Raw genomic sequence first — 27,683 nt, 5'->3', positions numbered from 1 at the left:
TCACATCTCCGAGCCTTTGTCAAGAAATCTGACCATATAACTTGATCACCTGCTACAGTAGAACACACGGCATGCACTAACCACACTAACCACCTTAAGTGAGATACATTTGTCGCACTCAATCCCCATCCACCCTCTATGATAACACAGCAGGAAGAGGACAGAAGTTAGTGTGATGACTCTGCTGGTGTAATTCCTCATAGTTAGTGTCTCGCCTCTCTCCTGCATTGTGTGTTTTCTGCGTCTGCACTGTCATTTGTTTCCATAGAGGAGAGGAGATGCAATGTACTGGATACAAGACCTGGGTTCAAATGCTATTTGAAATCATTTCAAAGCTGGGCTTGATTGAGCTTGCCTGGCTCAATGGACCAATAGAATAGTCCAAGAAAATAATTCCCGCCCATCTGACACTCCAGGCAGGCTTCAAACAAATGCTGAAAGTATTTGAGAGATTTCAAATAGTGTTTGAACCCAGGTCTGCAGTAGACTGAATGCGTTTGGGTTTGTTTGGGTGGGTGGATGTTGTTAATGTGTCAGTGTCAACAGACAGAAACACAAAGCTCTGTGGGGTTGAATTATTCAAAGGAGAGGAGAGGGGGAAGAGAGGGGGTGGGAGAGAGAGTGAGGGAAGGACAGCGAGAGATTGGAGGGGGGAGAGAAAAAGAAAGGGAGAGAGAAAGAGGGAAGGAAAGAGGGAGAGTGAGAGAAAGAGGGAAAGAGAGACAGACAGATGGTGAGAAATATGACAGGCATACGCTCCCACACAAACACATTAACAAAAGGAGTGAGAGAGACACAATAGGCATGAGTTTCTGTAAGCAGTCTGTGTGTGTAGCTGCTGCAGTAGGAAGAGAGATGCCCACAAAACAGATAAAAGCCTTCCCTTTAAACAAACACAGAAGCCAGAGTCTCAGCGGGGACACCGGCACACAAAACTACCATCAGCATCCCTTTACCTCCGTCTACAAAGACCCACCACGGCCTACCGCTAACGCTACCTGCAACAATCACTCACATTGAAATTCCATTTGTTACGGCAACAACCTGGGGAGCAGCAGCGCTGCTTTAGCATTTCCTGTTGATTCAGATGCAGAGCAGGGTAATGGATGCTTGTCTCAGCTCAGGGCTCTCAGGGCTGGAGGAAACACAGTGTTACAGGGCAGGTGTGATGAGCAGAGCAGATATCCAACCAGTGGTGCCATGGAGGATATAGGCATGGAGATAGGGTAGCACTAGAACAGCCACCCAGAGTGGAGTGCCTACTGTAGTTGCGGACTCCTACCAGAATCATGACATTTATACTCTGAGGTAAATTTTACATAAGAAATATTGCCTTTCGGTACATATTTACTGTTGAATAGAACGACTATTTCACTACAGAAGCAAGGCATTGTTCGTTTTAGCCGTTTTTCACCAGTCTATCCTTCTAACGTCGTTACCCTGTCTGCAGGACTTTGTGCGACACTGGACACATCATTGTGCTTTGTCTTGTCAACAATTCACCCCTTTGGTTACAATAAAGCTTTCCTAAATTGAATTGATTACTACTACTAGCCATAACTGACTGGCAATGGTCAGTGCCACAAGACTGGCGATGTTCCTCAGCTGCAGTCATCAACTACACTGGTGAGTCCTCCTAGTCCTTCCTCCCTAAAGGAAAGAGAGTGTAGGTAGTAGAGTACACGATTGTTATGGCTTTAGTTTTAGTTCCTTGTTGTCTATTAACAAGTTAATGTCTTCCTGTCAGTTAGTATGGATTTCTGCTGTCCGGAGATAATTAGCAGCCAAGCAGATGTGGCCGTAGACACACACACAAGGGCGACACGCGCACACACGCATGAACACACACACACACACACACACACACAGGGTCCACTGTGTGTGAATGGTACGGTGTTAAGCATTGTAGGGCCTGCCTGGCCTCTCTCATCATTAGGTGAAAGGACTCCTACTGTCCATTAGCTTTGTTTGTGGCCTTATTAGGAAAGGAGGAGGGGAGTGTGTGTGTGTGTGTGTTATTGACACACACTTGTCAATCTTCCTCTAAGGGCTCTAAGACTGTTTACTCATGGAAAAGGTTGAATGTCTGCAATGGGCTACGCTGTCTCATGCTTTCTCAGTGACTGACAAGAATATGTGTGCGTGAATGAGTGTATGAGCAAGTGAGTGTGCATAATATTGATATGAATGAGTGTATTTGTTACAGTGAGTCTATGAGAGTTTAAAAGTGTATATGAGCGTGAGTGGGTGAGATGGAGAGCTTGATTATGTTAGTGTAAAAGCGTGTGTTCCTCCGCACTCAACACACTGTGCATACAGACTCTGCTGCAGTGCCTTCACTGCCTTCAGCCCTCTACACCACCAACTCTTCACTGCAGACTCCAACCATGATGTCATCTTTCTCTTTCATCTCTCTCTTTTAACTGTCGAGATCAGACAGACTGAGGGATTTTCTTTTTCTCAGGTTTAGGTACAGTGAGAAGGGGAGGAGTAGAAGAGAGGAATAAGAGAGGTGAGGAAAGGTAAAGGGGAGGAAATTAGATGAAAGAGGGGATGGGAGGAGAATGGAGGAGAGGAAAGAAAAGAGGAGAAGATGAGAGAAGAGAAGTGGAAAGGACAGGAAAAGATAGGAGAGGAGAAGGGGAATGGAAAAAGAGGCTAGGGGTTTACGTTTACACTCTGAACAGGTGCTGCTGCAACCTAGTTAAAATCACTTTGCTACAGTATGGTCCCCAACGCATCTAACATGTGCAGTCTACATACCCAGCTACTTATCCGAACCTGTCAAACCAAATCCCTACTTCCGGTGTCCCAAAACACCAAATTAACATACACGCTCCAATTTGTCCCTCTTCCTGAAAGCATAAACGATGCCTGTGCCCTTATTTGGCAACCCTCCGCCACCTGCTCCTGTGTTTGGGTCCCAACAGTAAACCGCAATTAAAACGCTGAGGAGCAGGAGCATATTGTTGTTTCCACGGCACGAGAAAATTTGGCAACCTGTCGTTGCTGGCTCCGAGCTATCATCAGTGTGTGTGTGTGTGTGTGTGTGTGTGTGTGTGTGTGTGTGTGTGTGTGTGTGTGTGTGTGTGTGTGTGTACACGTGTTTGAGTGCTGGCTGGCAGCCGTACGGCTTGTCGAGGGTCAACCTTGACGACCGTCTGGAGAAAGAGAGAGAGAGGTGTAGAGAGAGAGAGGTGTAGAGAGAGGTGTAGAGAGAGAGAGAGAGAGAGAGAGAGAGTGAGAGAGGTGTAGAGAGAGAGAGAGAGAGGTGTAGAGAGAGAGAGAGAGAGAGAGGGAGTAGAGAGAGAAAGAGAGAGGTGTAAAGAGAGAGAGAGAGAGAGGTGTAGAGAGAGAGAGAGAGAGAGAGAGAGAGAGAGAGGTGTAGAGAGAGAGAGAGAGAGAGAGGTGTAGAGAGAGAGAGAGAGAGGTGTAGAGAGAGAGAGGTGTAGAGAGAGAGAGAGAGAGGTGTAGAGAGAGAGAGAGAGAGAGGTGTAGAGAGAGAGAGAGAGAGAGAGAGGGTAGAGAGAGAGAGAGAGAGGTGTAGAGAGAGAGAGGTGTAGAGAGAGAGAGGTGTAGAGAGAGAGAGGTGTAGAGAGAGAGAGAGAGAGGTGTAGAGAGAGAGAGAGAGAGAGGTGTAGAGAGAGAGAGAGAGAGAGAGAGAGGAGGTAGGTGTGTGTGCGTGTGTGTGTGTGTGCAGGTGGAGAAAAAAGACAGCGAGAGACAGAGAGAGGGGTTGGAGAGAGCGAGACACAGCGAGAGAGAGAAAGAAAGAGAAAGAGAGAGAGAATGAGACAGTGAGAGAGAAAGTGAGGGAGTGAGCGAGCGTGTTTATGTGCGTGTGTGTGTGTGTGAGAGAGAGCACTGGGTGCAGTGCAGGGCTGGTTTTGACAGCAGCACGGTGTGTAAGGCAGATGAGTTATGCCACCACACTTATCTCTAAGGTAACAGCACAGTCTAGTGGTAGGAATGCAGAATAACACTAACAGACCGCAGGTGGAGATGAGCATAAAGTTAGAAAGAGAGCCATTTATAAACTTCAATGGCGCTGCCCATGCTACAACAGGCTTTGTGGCAAGTGCGACCTCTATACTCTCTATGAGAGAAGCATAGACAGACAGATTAACTTCCCATGGTGTCCCGTATTGATTTGCTATGTTCCTCCCAGCCATTTGACATTTGACAGGGTTTTTCTCAGTTGGCTTTCATTGATCGGACTGACTACTAATCTGGTGACTGAGTGGCTCTTTCGTATGCGTGTGTGCATGTGTTTGTGTATGTGTGGTAATGTGTTTGTGTGTGTGTGTGTGTGTGTGTGTTGACTCTGTGTGTGTGTGTGTACCTGTCTGATAGGCTCTGGGACACGGTAGCGGCAGCAGGAGTGTGTGAGGCGCAGGGCCGTGTCCAGGCTGATCTTGTGGCCCACTGAAACATACACTGGTTTGGTACTGCTGTCAGAACTACGCAGGGCCTAGAAAGAAAGAGGGCGAAAAGGGATGGAGAGAGAGAGAGGAGAAAGAGAGCGACAGACAGAGGAGTGAATGTATGTTTAGAACTACTGATTATGTGTTCGTGTGCAAACAGTGAATGTGTGTGTGAGTCTTACCCTCCCCAGCACTTTTCCTGAGTCGGTAGTCAGAGGGAAGCTGTCTCCTCCCTTCTGCAATGAGGCAATCTGAGGAGGAGGAGTGGAGTCAGAACATCCTTCATGCACACTACTAGACTTTCAGTCAGTCTGTTTGTCCGTCCATCTGTGCCTGTCTGACTTTCTCTCTGTCTGTCTGTCTGTCTGTGCGTGTGTATATTTTTCTTGCAATAGCCTATCCGTCTGTCTTTCTCTCTCCCATCTCCTCGGTCTCTCTTTTCTTCGAGGGGAGGATGAGACCCTGACATGTTCTTCACAGCCCTGTCAGCCATGTTCCTGTCTTTCTCACAAGGCAACATGCTAGTAGCTGTCCTGTTCCCTCCTTGGTAATATACTATATATACACAAAAGTATGTGGACACCCCTTCGAATTAGTGAATTCGGCTATTTTAGCCACACCCGTTGCTGACAAGTGTATAAAGTCGAGCAGTAGAATGGCCTTACTGAAGAGCTCATTGACTTTCAACGTGGCACTGTCATAGGATGCCACCTTTCCAAAAAGTCAGTTCGTCAAATTTCTGCCCTGCTAGAGCTGCCCCGCTCAACTGTAAGTGCTGTTATTGTGAAGTGGAAACGTCTAGGAGCAACAATGGCTCAGCTGCGAAGTGGTAGGCCACACAAGCTCACAGAACGGGACCGCCGAGTGCTGAAGCATGTAAAAATCGTCTCTGTCCTCGGTTGCAACACTCACTACAGAGTTCCAAACTGCCTCTGGAAGCAACGTCAGCACAAGAACTGTTGGTCGGGAGCATCATGAAATGGGTACCCATGGCCGAGCAGCCACAAACAAGCCTAAGATCACTATGTGCAATGCCAAGCGTCGGCTGGAGTGGTGTAAAGCTCGCCACCATTGGACTCTGGAGCAGTGGAAACGCATTCTCTGGAGTGATGAATCACGCTTTACCATCTGGCAGTAAAGTTTGGTGGAGGAGGAATAATGGTCTGGGGCTGTTTTTCATGGTTCAGGCTCCTTAGTACCAGTGAAGGGAAATGTTAACGCTACAGCAAACAATGACATTCTAGACAATTCTGTGCTTCCGACTTCGTGGCAACAGATTGGGGAAGGCCCTTTCCTGTTTCAGCATGACAATGCCCCTGTGCACAAAGCAAGGTCCATACAGAAATATTTTCTTGAGATTGGTGTGGAAGAACTTGACTGGCCTGCACAGAGCCCTGACCTCAACCCCATCGAACACCTTCAGGATGAATTGGAATGCCGACTGCGAGCCAGCCTAATCGCCCAACATCAGTGCCCGACCTCACTAATACTCTTGTGGATGAATGGAAGCAAATCCCTGCAGCAATGTTCCAACATCAAGTGGAAAGCCTTCCCAGAAGAGTGGAGGCTGTTATAGCAGCAAAGGGGGATCAACTCCATATTAATGCCCATGAATTTGGAATGAGATTTTCGACGAGCAGGTGTCCACATACCTTTGGTCATGTAGTGTATATCTCATTTGAAGTGCATAGGATAGCGTGAGTCATCGGTCCGAGAAACACCGCACAATCCCGTCTTCACTCGACCTTAAACTTGAAAGCTAAAAATCGGATATTTCACATATTGGATGATGCACATATTGGATGATACACTGAGCTCTCATATCCTGCAATCAGCTTGAGAAACATTCTGATCAATACGAACCATCCTCATCCCTGTTGCCAAGTCTGATGCTGTAACAGGTGTCTCATTGGAGATGATGAGGGTTTGAACTAATGAAAGCATTGATGTCCAAACCATTTCACTATAACTAATTATAATACAGGACAGGTAGGGCCCATCTGGTGGTGTCTAGGAGACCAGTGTGTCTGTGTCAGCCGCCCTGGGCAGTAGGACATGAGACAGGCCAACCATCAATAACACAGTGGTTTGACTCAGTGCCAGAGAGGAAGAGGAGGAGGGAGAAAGAGTGCGGGTCTGGGAGAACAGGGAGAGGGAAAGATAATGATGGGATATTGAGAGACGGCAGTTGCAGAGAGAGTAAAAGAGAGAAGAAGGAGTGAAAGGAGTGAGAGAGAGCTGGAGTGAAAGGAGTGAGAGAGAGACTGGGAAACCGAGCGGAGCAAAAGAAAGAAGCGAACAAGAGAGACAGAGAGAGGAATTTCAGCCACAGAGCAGCAGACGGGTGCAGCAGCTGCCGTGTGAATGGACTGAAGCCTCTATCCATCTAGCACTCTCATTCAACAGGCCTCAGTGAGTCACTCCCTGGCAATACACACAATAGAACCACTGATGGCCTGTACACCTGAATGTGTTGCAGTGACGCATAACACACACATATGTACACGTGCACACACACACACAATGGGAGAAGACCAGTGGCATGTCCATACAAACCTTTAGCCCATAATAAGACACAGGGGGTAACAGGGAGACAGAAATGTGATGTCACCGTGACAACAGAGGCTCCATGATTACAGGAACTTCTATAAACGCCTTCATGTTTAAATCCCATGAACAATTCAAGTAAATTGCATTGCGATGTTTAAATTGACATTTGGATTGGATTTGAATTGATTGTCCAACAGTAAACCTCTTGAGCGTCATCGCAATGTTACGAAACACTTGGACATTTCGAAACCCTAGAGACACATTGGATTGACATCTCCTTTACTCTTGATGTATGAACACATATTCCCCTAATCTAATTTCAGGTGAGAGCAGTCGGAGGAACAAATATGACTCATGTTGCATTGATGTGATTAATGAGCAAAAACAATTACACACATGAAGGTTTAACGCTACGCTAGTATCTAAGCAATATTAAAGTCAGGGAGGTCACATCTATCATTCTACAATCCGTAGTGAGTCATCGTTTGAAAACAGATCCTGACGCCAAGTATCAAAATCAAGATAAGAGGTGTTCTAATGTTTCATTTAAAATAACTGGAGCGTCGCTAGCTAAAAGCCAGAGGGAAATGTATCTGGATGGCTAAAAGCTACCTGATACCTTAATGAAAGCCAAGAGCAAACGCTTTAGCTAACAGTAGCTAACTGACAGATATTGTATCAACAGCTCAGAAATCTCAGCCACTGCAATCCACACCGTGGCTACAGTAGTTTGGTTAGCGAGGCTTATGCTATCGCTATCGTCTGTGAGACGTTAAGAGTCGCCTGAGAGAGATCTAATTAACTTGGGAGCCGCAACCTGTTTCTCTGGTCATAAACAGTGCCAGTGGAAACCTAATCTGAGTCTAAACAGAACAGCCGTTAGAGCTAAAGCAGAGCTGAGGGACATCGAGGTTTTTTCACAAAGTGTTATGTAAGATTAGTGCGCTACGCTAACATAGATGTGCGTCGTGGGGACCGTTTGAGCTGCGGTTACTGCCTGGTAATTTAGTTTTTAGGGTGTGGAGCCGTTTGGCAGTTGATTGCTGGTGGCGTGTGTTCTGGGTACTGCGCTAAACTCCCATGGCCTTTTACTATGGAAATCTGTTAGCATTGTGGTCACATTAGTCATATTAGTGCCATGTCTGTCTGTCGGTCTCCCTCTCTCTCATTCCAAATCCCTTACCTCCTTTACCTCTGTCATTACTATCACCCCTCCATCAGTCATTACAGACACCAAACCATCCCACTATTGCACTGCCTTGTTGCAAGCCTGAAGCATGCAATTAATTTCCTTAAAATGTAATTATTTGTGATTTTGGATTGAAATTTTCCACAACGAAACAAAGGGTACATTTGCATAATACGAATTGCTGCCAAATTGCTTTAAAAAATATATTTACTGGAGACTTCTCCCACCAGTATTCTCTTCAATAAGAGCTGGTTTACGGTTTTCACCAACAGGTTTTTGCTCGACTTGTATGATTACTGTTCAAGCCACAGAAACACTAGGGAGAGAAACTGTAACATCCCACAATAAAACATTACAATAGATCCAGGCAAGAAAACACACTACCTTAAAAAAATGTGATCACAATAGAATGATGAATAATGCATTGAGCTCTCTGTACTCCAATTTCATTACAGCTACAGTCCGACTAAGTGTGAAAAATTTAGCACAAAGGTAGACAAGAGCCCACATAAAGGATTCATGAAGATTAAATGAACACTAAAACCTTAGGCCTATAATTATTTTGCTTTTTTCAGTCAAGGTTTCTTGTTCTCTACTACATAATACAGCCACAGGAAAAGGGACCATACCACCGAGGATGGTAAGTGAAGTCTGTCAACAACAGAAGAGGAGGAGAAGAAAACCTTGACAAAAGCTTGACATTGGAGATCAGACATTTGTTCAAATGCAGCCATACTGTAGGTGGGCTACAGTTCAGTAGTCCAATGCCAGTTGAGATCTCAGTTGAGTGCTATCCATCAGAATGTGTTAACTAGTAGATTATTGTAAAAACTAAAAACGAATTAAATATAACTAGCGACACCCCGCCCTTACGGGCATTAAATCAATGGAAATTAGTAATTTGATTCAATGCAATTCCCCCCTCCTCAAAAATGTGTTTATCCGTTCAGCATTTTGGTCTCTAGTAGTGTGAAATGTGAGTGGTGGAGCTCTCACTTGTGACTGGTGTTCCTCGTTCTTCTCCACACCCTGTACCTGCAGGAGGTTCTTGGCCACACCTATACAAGGAAGCCCTGACAGAACTCCCAGGTGACACGCCAGGCCAAACTCTGGAAAAAAGACAACCCCATATGTATAGTATGGGACGTGACCGTCACAACCAGCTTAAGTCTCAATTCTCATACGTTATCCTATTTAACAGGCTGGTTGAGAATGCAAGTATATAGCAGGCTACTGTTAGTAGTAAATGCTATTAGTAGACAGTATGTAGCCTGTTCCACTACTCACCTCTGTAGTGGAACAGACCATTCCCATCCACCAAGACCACCTATTGGGGGCAGATACAGAAAGAAGCAACGTGAGAGATGAGCAAGTCTCAAAGCAGCTCTCTGCTGTCCCTTGTACTTAGCATGAGGTCTTTCTTCATTACAGGCTAACTAAAGGAGAGTTTTCACAAAACTTAGTGAGATTTTATTGGATGGATGTATTGAACTATGCCAACCGCCCATTCAGTGAATTCTTACAGTGCCAAGGTGGTTGTACAGGCATATTTATTCTGTGAATCATAAGTCATGAAGAAATCATTGTAGGAGCTGTACATAAAACAGCAGGTACTGGTCTGTCAGTGCCCATGGGTAAATGTCAGTGATAAATCCATGAGGGTAGTGTGTGTGAGTTAGGCAGAGTGTGTGTGCGTGTTTTGCGTGGGAGAGGTGTTTTGCGTGTGTGTGTGTGTGGACAGGGACCCGACTTGAGGTGGGAATGAGTGATTTGTGTGGGCTGTGACTAACACAGGAGAGTGGGAAGGAATGGATGATAAAGCTGACTGGAGACACATCGTGGGAGAGGAAGATAGAGGGGATAGGATAGCTGAAAGAAAGGTATTAACACATTGAGATGTATCGCTCTGAGGTGAACAGTTAAACAGTTGGACACAGCAAACCGACAACATCAATGAAATTGTACTAATTTTCAATGAAATTGTACTAATTTTCAATGAAATTGTACTAATTTTCAATGAAATTGTACTAATTTTCAATGAAATTGTACTAACCTTTAGTCTCAACAAAAGTTAGACATTAGTCTGAGACATTTCAGAGTGATATTTAGTTTCAACAAAATTGAGACATTCGGGTTCTCGGAGTATAACAGTAACTAAGTCAGTTAAAACTGCAACATCTCCAATGCCAATGATAAGCCAGGGTGTGTGTGTGGCCAGGCCCTGACCTGAGGTAGCAGGCTGGGCTGGGTCGTCTCCAGGCGCTGCAGGGCCTCCAGCAGATAGGGGGTCTCCCTGAAGGCCAGGAACCCTGAGATGTAGGGGGCGGTTAGGGTCACCATCTGACTGTCCTCATACAGCAGCTGGTAGTGGGCAAAGGGAACAGACAACAGAGAACACCGGCATAAATGTGTGCCCGTGTTATATCTAATACATTGCCTTCAGAAAGTATTCATACTCCTAAACTTATTCCACATTTTGTTGTGCTACAGCCTGAATTCAAAATAGATTAAATATGTATTTTTTTCTCACCCATCTACACACAATACCCCGTAATTACAAAGTGAAAATATGTTTTTAGAAATGTTTGCAAATGTATTTAAAATGAAATACAAAAATATCTAATTTCCTTAAGTATTGACACCCAATACTTTGTAGAAGCACCTTTGGCAGCAATTACAGCTGTGAGTCTTTCTGGGTAAGTCTCTAAGAGCTTTCCACACCTGGATTGTGCAACATTTGTCCATTACTCTTTTCAAAATTCTTCAAGCTCTGTCAACTTGGTTGATGATCATTTCTAAACAACCATTTTCAGGTCTTGCCATAGATTTTCAAGTAGATTTAAGTCAAAATTGTGACTCAGTCACTCAGGAACATTCACTGTCTTCTTGGTAAGCAACTCCAGTGTAGATTTGGCCTTGTGTTTTAGGTTATTGTCCTGCTGAAAGATGAATTCATCTCTCAGTGTCTGGTGGAAAGCAGACTGAACCAGGTTTTCCTCTAGGATTTTGTCTGTGCTTAGTTCCATTCCGTTTCTTTTTTTTTCTGAAAAACTCCCCAGTCCTTAACGATTACAAGCATACCCATAACATGATGCAGCCACCACTATGCTTGAAAATATTTAATATGGTTGCCATAACAAAGGGGTTGAATATTTATTGACTCAAGACATTTCAGCTTTAAATTTTTTATTAATTTGTAAACATTTCTAAAAACATAATTCCACTTTGACATTATGGGGTATTGTATTTAGGCCAGTAAAAAAAATCTACATTTAATCCATTTTAAATTCAGGCTGTAACACAATAAAATGTGGAAAAAGTCAAAGGGTGTGAATACTTTCTGAAGGCAATCTTGTGACTCTACAAACTTGTTGGATGCGTTTTCAGTTTGTTTTGGTTATGTTTCAGAATATTTTGTGGCCAATAGAAATGATTGGTAAATAATGTATTGTGTCATTTTGGAGTCACTTTTATTGTAAATAAGAATAGAAAATGTTTCTGAACACTTCTACATTCATGTGGATGTTACCATGATTACGGATAATTATGAATGAATCGTGAATAATGATGAGTGAGAAAGTTACAGACGCACATATATCATATCCCCAAGACATGCTAACCTCTCACCATCATCAATAACAGGGGAGGTTAGCATTTTTTTTGGGGGGTGTATGATATTTATGCCAATGTAACTTTCATCATTATTCACGATTCATTCATTAATCGTTCCCTAAAATGGGGGGACTACGTACAAAAAGTGCTGATATTTCTAAACAGTTCCCCCGATATGGATGAAAATACCCTCAAATTAAAGCTGACAGTCAGTCTGCACTAACCTTATAGTCATTGTATAATTTCATTCCAAAGTGCTGGAGTACAGAGCCAAAACAACAATACATATGTCACTGTCCAAATACTTTTGAACCTCACTGTATATACAAATATCTAAATATATAAACAAAGAAAGAGAAACTCTTGTGCACAGCAGTGTGTCTAGGTCCAGGTGCTGGTTTTGGCAGAAACTAGCATTAAAAAACAAGAGTATATACCGCACCCTGAAAAACGTCAGGTGACCGACCTTAACTTAAGTGCTTACGATCGTTTCACTGCAAATATGAAAAATAAATAAGCCTGTCGCCTGTTTTTTTTCAGTGTGCGGGTTTTCCTTTAAAAAAAATCTAAATACAGTGGGGGAAAAAGTATTTAGTCAGCCACCAATTGTGCAAGTTCTCCCACTTAAAAAGATGAGAGAGGTCTGTAATCTTCATCATAGGTACACGTCAACTATGACAGACAAATTGAGAAAAAAAAATCCAGAAAATCACATTGTAGGATTTTTAATGAATTTATTTGCAAATTATGGTGGAAAATAAGTATTTGGTCACCTACAAACAAGCAAGATTTCTGGCTCTCACAGACCTGTAACTTCTTCTTTAAGAGGCTCCTCTGTCCTCCACTCGTTACCTGTATTAATGGCACCTGTTTGAACTTGTTATCAGTATAAAAGACACCTGTCCACAACCTCAAACAGTCACACTCCAAACTCCACTATGGCCAAGACCAAAGAGCTGTCAAAGGACACCAGAAACAAAATTGTAGACCTGCACCAGGCTGGGAAGACTGAATCTGCAATAGGTAAGCAGCTTGGTTTGAAGAAATCAACTGTGGGAGCAATTGAATGATCCAGAAGAGGATTGGGAGAATGTCATATGATCAGATGAAACCAAAATAGAACTTTTTGGTCAAAACTCAACTCGTCGTGTTTGGAGGACAAAGAATGCTGAGTTGCATCCAAAGAACACCATACCTACTGTGAAGCATGGGGGTGGAAACATCATGCTTTGGGGCTGTTTTTCTGCAAAGGGACCAGGACGACTGATCCGTGTAAAGGAAAGAATGAATGGGGCCATGTATCGTGAGATTTTGAGTGAAAACCTCCTTCCATCATCAAGGGCATTGAAGATGAAACGTGGCTGGGTCTTTCAGCATGACAATGATCCCAAACACACCGCCCGGGCAACGAAGGAGTGGCTTCGTAAGAAGCATTTCAAGGTCTTGGAGTGGCCTAGCCAGTCTCCAGATCTCAACCCCATAGAAAATCTTTGGAGGGAGTTGAAAGTCTGTGTTGCCCAGCGACAGCCCCAAAACATCACTGCTCTAGAGGAGATCTGCATGGAGGAATGGGCCAAAATACCAGCAACAGTGTGTGAAAACCTTGTGAAGACTGTGACGTCACGAGAGGCTACACAGCTTTCAGCGGGATTGCTCAAGTAGTGCAAGGAGACAAGGTTCAAACAAAACAAGGATTTTATTATAGGTCTTGGGAAATTAACGAAAATATAACAAAATTCTGTTCTCTTGTGGCTCTTTAAGGGTTAACCGTTCAGGGATGTCTCTTCCACATCCAAAATCATAATTCTCACTCGCTCAGATAACTTTTCCCCAGCCTTACTGTAGTCCACGTTGCAGCTAGTGTCCAACCCAGCAAAAAGTCCTTCCAAATGTCTCTCACGTATTTCCACAGGTGCATATATCCAAAGGTGAGTATTTCCCAAAGGTAAGTATCTCCAAATCCTTATATTCCTCATGGAAGTGGACGTGCAGCACTCTTGTCCTCCAGAGAGCCCAGGTTGGAGACTGTGTCTCTTCACCCCCCCCAACCTTCAGCTCATCAGCTCCTCATTTGTTTCAGCTGCGTGGGAAGATTGGCCATAGAGGGTTGGAGTTCCCGACCATACCAGCAGATGGAGCCATAGCTGTCTGGGTTTGCAGCCACCTCAGGGGGATGTAACGTCCCTCCAGGACACAGCCTCTCGTGACATCACATATCCCCCTCCTCGGGACCGACGTCCTCGTCGGGGTAAAGGCAGCGAAGAAGGCATCACGCCGGGAGAGGGCGTCCGCATTGCCGTGGTGCTTGCCAGCCTGCTCTCTCTTCAACTCCTCCACCTCTAGGACCAGGGACTCAGCCTCCTGTTGTCTCTCCTTGAGTTTCTTACTGAACGCATCAGCCTTGGTTTTAGCAGAGTTTAGCTTCTGTTGAGCAGCTTTCAGTTCCTTCTCTCTCTCTGCCTCCGCATTCTTCATCTTGTTCTCCAACACCTTGTACTTCTCCTCTGCCTTCTTCTGGACCTCCTTACTACTGCGCAGGGTCTCCTCACACTCCTCGATGGTCCTGCGCAGCCTCTCCAGCTCCTCCTGTTGCTTAGGGAAGGAGCTCTGTTGGAGTTTAGCCTGGAGGATATCTAACTCTTCTGTCTTCATGTCTAACTGTTGCTTTAACAAACGATACCTCTCAGCGGTCCCCTTCAGACCAGACAGTTCTTTGTCCAGATTCTGTAGCTCCGTCTCTGTGTCGGTCTGGGCACCTGCCCTCCCTATCAGAGCCCGGGCGGGAGTGAGTAATTCGGAGGATTGCACCGGAGCCTTCCCAGGATGAGTCTTGCCTCTCCGTTTCCGAGGTACTCGGGTTATCCTCTCCTGAGACTCTCTCCAGAGTGGGTAAAAGGCTGGGCAGTCTCGTCCAATTAGGACAGGGACGGGGAGGGAATCAACCACCCCGCCGTCGTGTGTATGGTTCCCCGTGTGCTGGTCATTGTAAGTTCAGTAATGGGGTATTCTCTGGTGTCCCCATGGACACAGGAAACTGGGAGGACTTTCCCCGGGGTCAGACACGTTGGGCCCACCAAATCCTTACGCACCAGGGTGGCCCGGCTACCAGAATCCAGTAAGGCCTCCACATCATGGTGATTCACAGTTACCGGGCAGGTGGGGGGTCGATCTGGGCCGCCATCTACGACTCCCAAGAGCGAGGCAAAACGGTGTGTGGGTGCTGAGCTGGAGGACTCCGCAGTGGGCATAGGTTCATCGGCTGGTTTCCCACACTGCCAGGAGATATGTCCCATCTCCCCCACACCGGTAACACTGTCGAGTTTCCCCCTCCTGGTGTACTCTTCTTGGACCCGCCTGGTTTCTGGCTCCCCCTGGAGCCGGGATAAGTCCTGACGTGGCTGGGTTCGAGACCTTGGGGTCCTTTGGACGGGTTCTTCCCATTTGTGGTGGGGCCGCACTCCTGGGGTCTTTTCGGGAAGCATTCAGCATCTCCGCTGTGGCCTGGTACTTTTCCACAGCTTCCACGGTCAGATCAGCCGTGGTCAAGGCCTGTTGACTGATGAACCGTTTTGCCTCATAAGGCAGGGCGCGTAGGTAACGATCCACCACAACGGCCTCCACCACCGCCGCTGCTGTATTCCTCTGCGGATCCAGCCATTTCCTTGCGATTCGGACAAGTTCATGCATCTGCGCCCGAGGAGGTTGGTCTGGTTGGAAGGTCCAGCTGTGAAAGCGCTGGGCCATACCAAACTTTGTGAGTCCATATCTGCTGAGGATCTCAGACTTCAGGGCATCATAGTCAGTAACCTGGTCAGGGCCCAGGTCCCGGACAGCATTCAGCGATTCCCCGGTTAGAAAGGGGGCTAACAGACCAACCCACTGTTGCTTGGGCCAGGCTTCCCTAGTGGCCGTGGCCTCAAATGCATGCAGGTATGCCTCAATGTCATCGGTAGCTCCCATCTTAGATATAAAGTCACTTGCCTTTATTGGGCGGGTATTTTGGACAACCCTCTGTCTCTGCAACTGCAATTCCTCTGCCTTCAGAAGGTTGGCTTTCTTTTGCTCCTCCAAGAGAGCCACGTTTGCTTGCATCTGGGCTTGCTGGCCAGCAACAAGGGCTTTCAATATGTCCTCCATTTCAGTCGGCGGGGAGCCTACGGCCAACTTGGAAAACTGGGTGATCAAACCTTCGGTATCCTCCTCTGACATGCACTATTAACGCTTGAGCGTGCCCGTATTCTCCACCATCTGTGACGTCACGAGAGGCTACACAGCTTTCAGCGGGATTGCTCAAGTAGTGCAAGGAGACAAGGTTCAAACAAAACAAGGATTTTATTATAGGTCTTGGGAAATTAACGAAAATATAACAAAATTCTGTTCTCTTGTGGCTCTTTAAGGGTTAACCGTTCAGGGATGTCTCTTCCACATCCAAAATCATAATTCTCACTCGCTCAGATAACTTTTCCCCAGCCTTACTGTAGTCCACGTTGCAGCTAGTGTCCAACCCAGCAAAAAGTCCTTCCAAATGTCTCTCACGTATTTCCACAGGTGCATATATCCAAAGGTGAGTATTTCCCAAAGGTAAGTATCTCCAAATCCTTATATTCCTCATGGAAGTGGACGTGCAGCACTCTTGTCCTCCAGAGAGCCCAGGTTGGAGACTGTGTCTCTTCACTTCCCCAACCTTCAGCTCATCAGCTCCTCATTTGTTTCAGCTGCGTGGGAAGATTGGCCATAGAGGGGTGGAGTTCCCGACCATACCAGCAGATGGAGCCATAGCTGTCTGGGTTTGCAGCCACCTCAGGGGGATGTAACGTCCCTCCAGGACACAGCCTCTCGTGACATCACAAGACTTACAGAAAACGTTTGACCTGTGTCATTGCCAACAAAGGGTATATAACAAAGTATTGAGAAACTTTTGTTATTGACCAAATACTTATTTTCCACCATCATTTGCAAATAAATTCATAAAAAATCATACAATGTGATTTTCTGGAGAAAAAAAATCTCATTTTGTCTGTCATATAGTTGACGTGTACCTATGATGAAAATTACAGGCCTCTCTCATCTTTTTAAGTGGGAGAACTTGCACAATTGGTGGCTGACTAAATACTTTTATTGCCTTTAGTTAACAGCACTCGTTAGACCACAGCTGGTATAGCCCATTTTGCTATTTCTCCCTCACCATTGTCATTTGTTTCAGTTTTTAGATCAGGTTTATCGGAGGATATGAATTTCTTACAGAGGCTCAGAAATATGTTTTATGGTATTATGGTTTACCAGGAAATTGTAGAGTTCGATCTATACTATGATGATTTTTGTGATAAATACTTTGGCCGAGATATTATTACACATCGCTCCGTTCAGCTGACCTATGGTTGATTCGCTCAGATTTTGTTTTCGAGTCTCCACATCCAACTATGCCAAACATTGTACACATTGGTGGCTTCTACTGTAAGCCTGCTCAACCGCTCTCCACAGAGCTAGAAGAGTTTGTTCAGAGCTCTGGAGAACATGGGGTTGTTATAATGTAGTTAGGATCCTTAGGCTTACGAGGGATGTATCCTCTGAAATTGCTTCTGCCTTTTCCCAGATGCCTCAGAAAGTCATGTGGAAACATGTTAGCGACAAGCCCTCCATTATGGCTAACAATACCCTCCTGGTAAAATGGCTGCCTCAGTCTGACCACCTTGGTCATGACAAGATCAGAGCTTTTGTGTCACATGGGGTTACAAATGGTGTCCAGGAGGCCATTTACCATGGTGTTGGGTTTGCCACTGTTCCAAGACAATTTGACAATCTTCTCCGGCTGGAAGAGAGAGGAGCCGCCAAGGATTTAGACATTGGCAGTTTTAATAGAGGGATCTTTCTTCAGGGCTTGCAGGAAGTTCTCCACAATGGGGCCTACAAGTCCAACATGCAGAGGCTCTCCAGACTGCACAGAGACCATCCCATGAAGCCACTGGACAGGGCTGTCTACTGGATCGAGTTCGTCATGAAAAAGCTGCTGACCTGCGCATGATTGAGGAGGAGTGGTTGTAATACTGCAAAAATGCCTGTCATTGACAGAATTTTCATTTAGTATTTTACAATCTTCTATGTTAATTGTCATGTGAATGTCACACAAATTACTGTAATTCAGAAAATTACTCAGATATTCATCCTTGGATATTCAACATTATTTTAACTTCAAGCAGACAATTTGTCAAAACTAATTGTGTCTCTTGGCTATACTGAAATTGTTTGGGCTTATGATGTGAATAAATCCAATAAAAAACTATGGGAGAGACTCTGGGTAAATTATTGTGTCTGCTCTGACTGGGGAACATTTAATTAGCCTTAGTATAATAACATTACAACAAAATTGGTCCATGTATCAACAAAACAAGCTGGCAAATATTATTAATTATGATGGGTTGTGTTACAGAATGTGTTGACAGCCCTTGATGGAGAATTAGGGTCGGGTCCAATAGAGGGAGTGGAACGGTTAAGAATGAAAAATAGAGGCAATGAAAAGTTGAGGCAAGACTCATGGTCACAAACTGCTAGGATGACTGAACAGACATGGCCTGTATGTCAATACCTTCAAGTCACTTCCTTTCCTTGTCTCCTTTCCTTGATCCACACTAATACAGAAGAGCTATACAGGTGAAACACAAAAAGAACACCATCTTTCTTTCATCCAGTATGCTCAAACAGTGCTTATGAGGCAGAGGAGAAAAGGAAACCAATTTATAGCATTAAGATACAGCCCATGGTTAGCATTAGCATAGAAATGGTCCGAGTCAGTGCCTTACCTCTAGGTCTGGGTAGCTGAGTACCACTAGCTGGGCACAGGCGTTGACGTCATCTCCTTTGATGAACGACAGGTCCACTCCTCCAACCCTCTCCAGCCCGGTGAAGTCTGGACTTCTCTGCCAATCCTCTGTGTCCTCCTCCACCACCTGCTGCCTCAGGCTGGCCTGTTCACTAGGAGAGAGAGAGGAGAGAGGGTGAGAAAAAACAACAAAGGGTTAGGGCCAAGGGGGAGAGGTAGGGAGCAAATTTGGACCGGCCAACAGTGGATGAAGACTTCTACTAGTAATGAGGCATTCTACAGCACTGGTCCCCATACACCATCAGCTTGGCTTCTACATCTCTACTGTCAGACACAAATCCACGAAGGATGCGGCGCTGGGAAAAGGGACATGATACCATTATCAGTGACGGTCACAATAGATTCACAAATCAATGGCTGAGAGAGGTAGCCTATACTGGCAGCATTCCAGGGTTACTGTTGGCAGAAAACTTATCTCTTGCAGAAAGGTCTCACCTCACCTGCCCAGTTGCTGTGTCCCTCTGCTGGTGTCATAGGGTAACTTCCTACTGTTCTCCCACGACAACCCTACCTGCACCTCACCAGGGCTATCCAGTATTGAACAAGGATAACTATGCCTACATTCAGACCTTTCATATGGTTATGTGGTTATGTGGTATCCCATGCGCACAGTTCATAGGGTTCAAAACACCAACTTGTGCAGGGCTGGCTCCAAGCATAAGTGGTCGCTTAGGCCCTCGGACGCATTTTCACATGACCCTCCCTTTGTCCTGCAAAAAAAAAGAGCGTTCTTTATTTATTTTTTTGGAACTCAGTCGGGGTCTCAACTTACTGTTGAGAGTTAGAATAGTAGAATACACAAGGTGCAATTTCGAAATTTGGTTGTGCATCAGCGGTTTTTCTCTTGTTCTGTCAGTTACTGACAGTCACTCAATTAGCCATGTCAGCTAACAATTTTTAGATTGCCAAGTTATTCTAGCCAGCTATCATTGCCTAATATCGACCGGGCACATGCCCAGGGGCCCTGACCTCCAGGGGGCCCCCATTGATGTTGTTAATCACTCTCACTCAGATATCATTCATGTTGCATACGTCATGGCAAAATGTGTTGAATTGCAGGAAATTAGCTTTAAAACTGCAAAGATGTGTCTCTGCCTTATGGCAAAATGAGTAAACGTGGATATCGAATTGACCACTTCAGCATGGTTCTGTGGCACAGTCGATGCCACGCAGGGCTACGGGCCAGAAGGTTGAGGGTTTGCTGACCACCACTGACGAGCTCACTCTCCCTGCCTGTCTCATTACACTACGATCAGAGACGGCTGCAGACAATGATCATCAGCTAGGGGGAAATCAGATTTTCAACATTTTGATGCTATATTTATAATTGTAAACTGGGTGGTTCGAGCCCTGAATGCTGATTAGCTGAAATTACTTTTTACTGTTCTAATTACGTTGGTAACCAATTTATAATAGCAATAAGGCACCTTGGGGGTTTGTGGTATATGCCCAATATACATTTTACATTTTAGTCATTTACGCTCTTATCCACGGCTAAGGGCTATATGCAGGCACACTGTGTTGCATCATGCGTAAGAACAGCCCTTAGCCATGATATATTGGCCATATCCACACCCCCTCGTGCCTTATTACTTAATTATATAAAACATATGCAACGTTTTCCACCAACAAGTTTCTGTGCCATTGCACCACACACAACCAATAAGTAATGCATAACTGCATACCGATTACCGACTTCATCGTGGTTTACGTTTTCAACACTACAATCAAATTGATTATGTAAATCTCGACAAACAGAAAATAGATCCCTCCCTACTCAGTACCAAAGGCTTGGCTTGACAATCTATGAATGTAATTAAAATGTTTGATGTTTTGTAACAGAAAGGAAAACACCCTATGGGATCGTGCCAATACGGTTACTCCACTTGATAGGAATTGTATCATTACATTTTACATTTACATTTTAGTCATTTAGCAAACGCTCTTATCTAGAGCGACTTACAGGAGCAATTAGGGTTAAGTGCCTTGCTCAAGGGCACATCGACAGACTTTTCACCTAGTTGGCTTGGGGATTCGAACCAGCGACTTTTCAGTTACTGGCTCAACGCTCTTAACCGCTAGCCTATCTGCCACCCTCATCATGGCTCATATAGCGAGGATTGTGACAGTATAATGGTTTTGGAATGACAGGGACCAGGGACCAGGGTTTGAGTCACAGTTAGGGTACCCCCCCCAATCCACTATATTAGTGTCAGCTGTTGGAGAGCACCATTGAAAGTATGTCCCAACTGAGTTTTAGTCACAGTACATTTTTGTTAGGCTAGCAGCGTTACTGTCAGGTTTCTGTACTGCACATATGATGGACAGAGTATGCAAAACAAATGTGCACCCCATTGATACAAATAATAATGATATCATTCTGCCAGGTAGGCCTACTTTGCAGTCAACATTTAATTAGGAAGGTTTTTTGGGAAAAACATTGAAAATGGACTGTTTCAGCATGAAAAAAATAGTTTCATATGAATTAAATTAGTCATTGTTTTATGTTTGCTTTTTTTCTATTTTGAGAAATGTAAAGAGGGGCATCCGTTATATAGTAAATTACATTTGTATGGCCTAAACAAGATCAGTAGGGAGCTTTTTGAGCTGCGTGTCTTAAGTATTCTTTCATGCGCAATGATGCACCTGGCCTCTCCGCTGCCTATCAGCTACAGTGGCTTGCGAAAGTATTCACCCCCTTGGCATTTTTCCTATTTTGTTTCCTTACAACCTGGAATTAAAATGGATTTTTTGGGGGGTTTACATCGTTTGCCTACCACTTTGAAGATGCAAAATATTTTTGGGGGTGAAACAAACAAGAAATAAGACAAAAAAACGGAAAACTTGAGCGTGCATAACTATTCACCCCCCCAAAGTTAATACTTTGTAGAGCCACCTTTTGCAGCAATTATAGCTGCAAGTCTCTTGAGGTATGTCTCTATAAGCTTGGCACATCTAGCCACTGGGATTTTTGCCCATTCTTCAAGGCAAAACTGCTCCAGCTCCTTCAAGTTGGATGGGTTCCGCTGGTGTACAGCAATCTTTAAGTCATACCACAGATTCTCAATTGGATTGAGGTCTGGGCTTTGACTAGGCCATTCCAAGACATTTAAATGTTTCCCCTTAAACCACTTGAGTGTTGCTATAGCAGTATGCTTAGGGTTATTGTCCTGCTGGAAGGTGAACCTCCGTCCCAGTCTCAAATCTCTGGAAGACTGAAACAGGTTTCCCTCAAGAATTTCCCTGTATTTAGCGCCATACATCATTCCTTCAATTCTGACCAGTTTCCCAGTCCCTGCCGATGAAAAACATCCCCACAGCATGATGCTGCCACCACCATGCTTCACTGTCGGGATGGTGTTCTCGGGGTGATGAGAGGTGTTGGGTTTGCACCAGATGTAGCGTTTTCCTTGATGGCCAAAAAGCTCTATTTTAGTCTCATCTGACCAGAGTACCTTCTTCCATATGTTTGGGGAGTCTCCCACATACCTTTTGGCGAACACCAAACGTGTTTGCTTATTTTTTTTCTTTAAGCAATGGCTTTTTTCTGGCCACTCTTTCGTAAAGCCCAGCTCTGTGGAGTGTACGTGTCACGACTTCCGCCGAGGCTGCCTCCCCTTCTTGTTCGGGCAGGTTTCAGCGTTCGTCGTCACCAGCTTACTAGCCACTGCCGCTCCATTTTTCATCATTCCATTTGTCTTGTCTTGTCAATCACACACACCTGGTTCTTATCCCATCATTAGTCATTGTATAAGTGTTCCCTCTGATTCCCTGTCTGTGTGGGTGATTGTTTTACGTGAGATGAGTGTAGCTCGGTTGAGCTACCTGTATCTTGTATTGCCGGGGTTATTTTCCCCGTGTGCATTTATTGTGTTCCAGTGCTTCTGTTTACGCACTGTGTTGTTGACGCTATCCAGCGTAACTGTGTATTACGGAATAAACTCTGTGTTCTGTGATTTACCCTCCTGCGGCTGACTCCTTCAACTCACCTTCTCACAGTACGGCTTAAAGTGGTCCTATGGACAGATACTCCAATCTCCGCTGTGGAGCTTTGCAGCTCCTTCAGGGTTATCTTTGCTCTCTTTGTTGCCTCTCTGATTAATGCCCTCCTAGCCTGGTCCGTGAGTTTTGGTGGGCGGCCCTCTCTTGGCAGGTTTGTTGTGGTGCCATATTCTTTCCATTTTTTAATAATGGATTTAATGGTGCTCTGTGGGATGTTCAAAGTTGCAGATATTTTTTTATAACTCAAATCTGTACTTCTCCACAACTTTGTCCCTGACCTGTTTGGAGAGCTTGGTCTTCATGGTGCCGCTTGCTTGGTGGTGGAGCTTGCTTAGTGGTGTTGCAGACTCTGGGGCCTTTCAGAACAGGTGTATACATACTGAGATCATGTGACAGATCATGTGACACTTAGATTGCACACAGGTGGACTTTATTTAAGTAATTATGTGACTTCTGAAGGTAATTGGTTGGACCAGATCTTATTTAGGGGCTTCATAGCAAAGGGGTTATTTTTTTCATTTCACTTCACCAATTTGGACTATTTTGTGTATGTCCATTACATGAAATCCAAATAAAAATCAATTTAAATTACAGGTTGTAATGCAACAAAATAGGAAAAACGCCAAGGGGGATGAATACTTTTGCAAGGCACTGTATTCCTCTGTTCTTGTGGATTTATATAGAAAATTGGAGCAGCTTTGAATGATTTTGTGTGTGGTATGATTGCTAGTTAGCCTATTGCAGATCTGGACAAACAATCCAGCTACCACTATTGTCACTATGGATAGAGGGCAGGATAGAGTGGACTGTATAGTAAGCAGGCAGAAAAGCGTGGTGCATAAGGGAAGTACAAAAACACCTTGATAGGGGAAGCAGATGAGGAAATTTGGCTATATGGAAGAAATTCTATAATAAAACCAAAATGGGGATTGTAAAGCAGGGAAAAAAATGCACTAACAGTTGTGGAAAAAGTACCCAATTGTCATACTTTAGTAAAAGTAAAGATACCTTAATAGGAAATGACTCAAGTAAAAGTGACCCAGTAAAATACTACTTGAGTAAAAGTCTAAGTATTTGATTTTAAATATACTTAAGTATCAAAAGTAAATGTAATTGCATAAATTTACTTAAGTATCAAAAGTAAAAATCATTTCAAAGTCCTTATATTAAGCAAACCAGATGGCACAATTGTCCACACGCGAAGGGATGAGGAGAGCGCATGGAAGCGAGAAGTAATACAACGTGGCTGTGTGTTTATGCGTGATCAGGGGTGTATTCATTCTGCTGATTCTGTTGAAAAACGTTTCTTAAACGGAAGCAACCTCATGATGAGTATAGGGAAAATTTGAGTATCATGTAGTAGCCTAAACCTATCGCTGTTACATTAAACTGGGTGAATGGAATATGAATGACAGTCATCCAATATGCTGTAATAGAAATAAGGCCATGCTCATGAAAAAAACCCCGTCCTCCCTCATCTTAAATGGCACTGACCGCCACTACTCCACAAGCCAGACAACTGTTCTGCCTCTTGGCTGGTTGAATATGAACTTGAGACCCTTACTTTTTATACTGTAATGTCTGGCTTTATTTAAACTAACTAGCTAGAAAGCACTGTAATTGTAGCTACCACCGGGTGGACTGTTTCGCTAGCAAATTATGTGAGCTACAGTAGCTAGTTGTCACACCTGTCTGTGGTGTTCTAATCAAATGACATTTGACACAGGTGAGGAGGAGCAGCGCGTGCTCCTTTTCGCTGCGAAATACAGTTTACATATAGCCATTTTATTATGTCAAATTGAGAGGAGAAACGTGTCTGACCTTTCCCATTTCTTGACCAATTCTTCTTGAGGAAGAATAGACATGTAGTTATTCGAAGTGAACAAGCAGAAGTGTCAAATTATTGCAGCGAAGACCTTCCGTGTTGTACCCACTGACAGAAGGAGAAACCCAGACAGGGGCTATAAAGCTGAAGCGTTCGTTTTCTCACCACCAAAGATGGCAGTGAGAGGAAGTACAGTCGCGGGTAATGGGAGAATATGGAACTAGGTGAAACTGGGCCGACATTCTGCTAATTTTTTCATCAATGAAACATCTGCTCTCAATACATTTATGTTCCCAAAACTATAATATGTTACGAAAACAGTGCACTGAGTTTTATAGACTTGATGCTTTGCCAAAGTTTTAAAAATGGCGTTGTTGAGAAGGAGTGCAACGTCGAATTGAGTTTGTGCACATGCGCACTTCAGAGGAGGCGTTCCCTAACGAAAATATGCAAATACTTGCTGCAACGCGCCAATAGGATCTCGCTAGCTCGTGCTTGGCTTTGCCCACCTCCTTGCGTGTTCTGCCCACTATGCTGCATTTGCTCCCACTGTAAACCACACAGATAAGCTGTCTTGGGTTAGTTATAAATATATTTGGTCGTACTTTGTGTTGTTTCGTGCGTCTCTCCATGTGGGCAGGACAAAGGCGGAACCAAACAGCTCTTGCCGCGTTCAAAACAAATGGAAACTCGGAAATCTCCGACTACAGTGCTTTCAAGAAACCTGGAAATAGTTTTGAATGATCATCCAAGTCGGAATTCTAAGTCAGAAACACGGGCATCTTTCTAGAGCTCCGGATTTCCGACCTGACGATCACGGACGTTATGATTTGACCTCGTTTTTTTTCCCGAGTTCCCAGTTGTCTTGAAAACTCCAAGTGTCACACAAAAGTTCAAATGTAGCCGTTTCATTGCAGTGGCACTTGTACGATCTTTCAAACACAACTGAGACAGACTCATAAAATATGCATTGTACAAAATGTTCAGTTTAAATCCTAACTTGTCTTTAGTTTGTGGACTGTGTGCATGGTCTGTTCCATATTTGTTGATTGCCACCTAGTGGGCATTAGGCAGTAGTACCTTGGACAGTTCCTCAGTACCCACATACAGTAATTAACTTTTTTTGCTGTTGACAAAAAAGCACTTTCAAATGAGATTTTAGGCTTCGAACTGGCCCTTAGTGCATACTATACAGCTGTAATTCAGAGACCATCTTCCATGCCCTTCTAAAAACCCACCTTTTCACCCTCGCTTGCATGTAATCCAATCCATCCATCGGTTCACCCATTCATCCACTCAAGAATGTTCAACTCTTTCTGATGATCATTTTGCCTGACTGATGTGTGACAGCTCAAGTCACTTACATACAGATAACTAAATGCAACCACGTTGACATGGTCAAATTGAGTTTAAACTAAGATTGCAGCGTGCCTCGCCCAATCATAGGTTGAAGCCGGATTAAAAGTTGAATGATACACTACATGACCAAAAGTATGTGGACACCTGCTAGTCAAACATCTAATTCCAAAATCATGGACATTAATATGGAGTTGGTTCCCCCTTTGCTGCTATAAACAGCCTTCACTCTTCTGGGAATGCTTTCCACTAGATGTTGGAACATTGCTGCTGGGACTTGCTTTCATTCAGCCACAAGAGCATTAGTGAGGTCGAGCTCTGATGTTGGGCGATTAGGCCTGGCTCGCAGTCGGCGTTCCAATTCAACCCAATGGTGTTCGATGGGGTTGAGGTCAGGGCTCTGTGCAGGCCAGTCAAGTTCTTCCACACCGATCTCGACAAACCATTTCTGTATGGACCTTGCATTGTGCACGGGGGCATTGTCATGCTGAAACAGGAAAGGGCCTTGCCCAAACTGTTGCCACAAAGTTGGAAGCACATGATCATCTAGAAGGTCATTTTATGTTGTAGCGTAAAGATTTCCCTTAACTGGAACTAAGGGGCCTAGCCAGAACCATGAAAAACAGCCCCAGACCATTATTCCTCCTCCACCAAACTTTACAGTTGGCACTATGCATTCGGGCAGGTAGCGTTCTCCTGTTATCCGCCAAATCCAGATTCGTCCATCGGACTGCCAGATGGTAAAGCATGATACATCACTCCAGAGAACGCAGTGATCTTAGGCTTGTTTGTGGCTTCTCAGCCATGGAAACCAATTTCATGAAGCTCCTGATGAACAGTTCTTGTGCTGACGTTGCTTCCAGAGGCAGTTTGGAACTCGGTAGTGAGTGTTGCAACTGAGGACAGGCGATTTTTACGCGCTACAGCACGGTGGTCCAGTTCTGTGAGCTTGTGTGGCCTACCACTTTGTGGCTGAGCAGTTGTTGCTCAGATGTTTTTACTTCACAATAACAGCACTTACAGTTGACCGGGGCAGCTCTAGCAGGGCAGAAATTTGATGAACTGACTTGTTGTAAAGGTGGCATCCTATGACGTTGCCACATTGAAAGTCACTGAGCTCTTCAGTAAGGCCATTCTACTGCCAATGTTTGTCTATGGAGATTGCATGGCTATGTGCTCAATTTTATACACCTGTCAGCAACGGGTGTGGCTGAAATAGCCAAATCCACTCATTTGACATCAAAAGTATGAAAAAACATATGGAATAACGTAGTAACCAAAGAAAAATGTTAAACAAATCAAAATATATTTTATATTTGAGATTCTTCAAATAGCCACCCTTTGCCTTGAAGATAGCTTTGCCCACTCTTGGCATTCTCTCAATCAGCTTCATGAGGTAGTCACCTGGAATGCATTTCAATTAACAGGTATGCCTTCTTAAAAGTTAATTTGTGGAATTTCTTTACTTCTTAATGCTTTTGAGCCAATCAGTAGTGTTGTGACAAGGTAGGATAGGTATACAGAAGATAGGCCTATTTGGTAAAAGACCAAGTCCATATTATGGCAAGAACAGCTCAAATAAGCAAAGATAAATGACAGTCTATCATTACTTTAAGACATAAATGTCAGTCAATATGAAACATTTCAAGAACTTTGAAAGTTTCTTCAAGTGCAGTCGCAAAAAAATATCAAGCGCTATGATGAAACTGGCTCTCATGAGGACCGCCACAGGAATGGAAGACCCAAAGTTACCTCTGCTGCAGAGGATAAGTTCATTAGAGTTACCAGCCTCAGAAATTGCAGCCCAAATAAATGCTTCACAGAGTTCAAGTCACATCTCAACCTCAA

The 27,683-nt window shown here is 44.4% G+C and overlaps 1 protein-coding gene across 1 annotated transcript in view; it reads right to left on the bottom strand.

The window, feature by feature from the left end:
* LOC121533271 (endonuclease V) overlaps positions 1-24,816 on the bottom strand; it is a 43,455-nt gene extending 18,639 nt beyond the window's left edge. The window contains exons 1-7 of the mRNA XM_041839091.2: positions 24,476-24,816; positions 18,573-18,744; positions 10,390-10,524; positions 9,451-9,490; positions 9,160-9,272; positions 4,607-4,675; positions 4,343-4,471 (exon numbers count right to left, since the gene is read on the bottom strand). Coding sequence (XP_041695025.2) covers positions 4,343-4,471; positions 4,607-4,675; positions 9,160-9,272; positions 9,451-9,490; positions 10,390-10,524; positions 18,573-18,744; positions 24,476-24,519 — 702 coding nt within the window. The 5' untranslated portion in view covers positions 24,520-24,816. The remainder of the gene's footprint in view (positions 1-4,342; positions 4,472-4,606; positions 4,676-9,159; positions 9,273-9,450; positions 9,491-10,389; positions 10,525-18,572; positions 18,745-24,475) is intronic.
* Positions 24,817-27,683: the final 2,867 nt, after the last annotated feature.

Source organism: Coregonus clupeaformis, chromosome 20 (assembly GCF_020615455.1).
Source record: "Coregonus clupeaformis isolate EN_2021a chromosome 20, ASM2061545v1, whole genome shotgun sequence".
Taxonomy (NCBI): Eukaryota; Metazoa; Chordata; class Actinopteri; order Salmoniformes; family Salmonidae; genus Coregonus; species Coregonus clupeaformis.
Note: the sequence above shows the minus strand (reverse complement) of the source record. Positions and strands in the feature narration are given on the sequence as shown.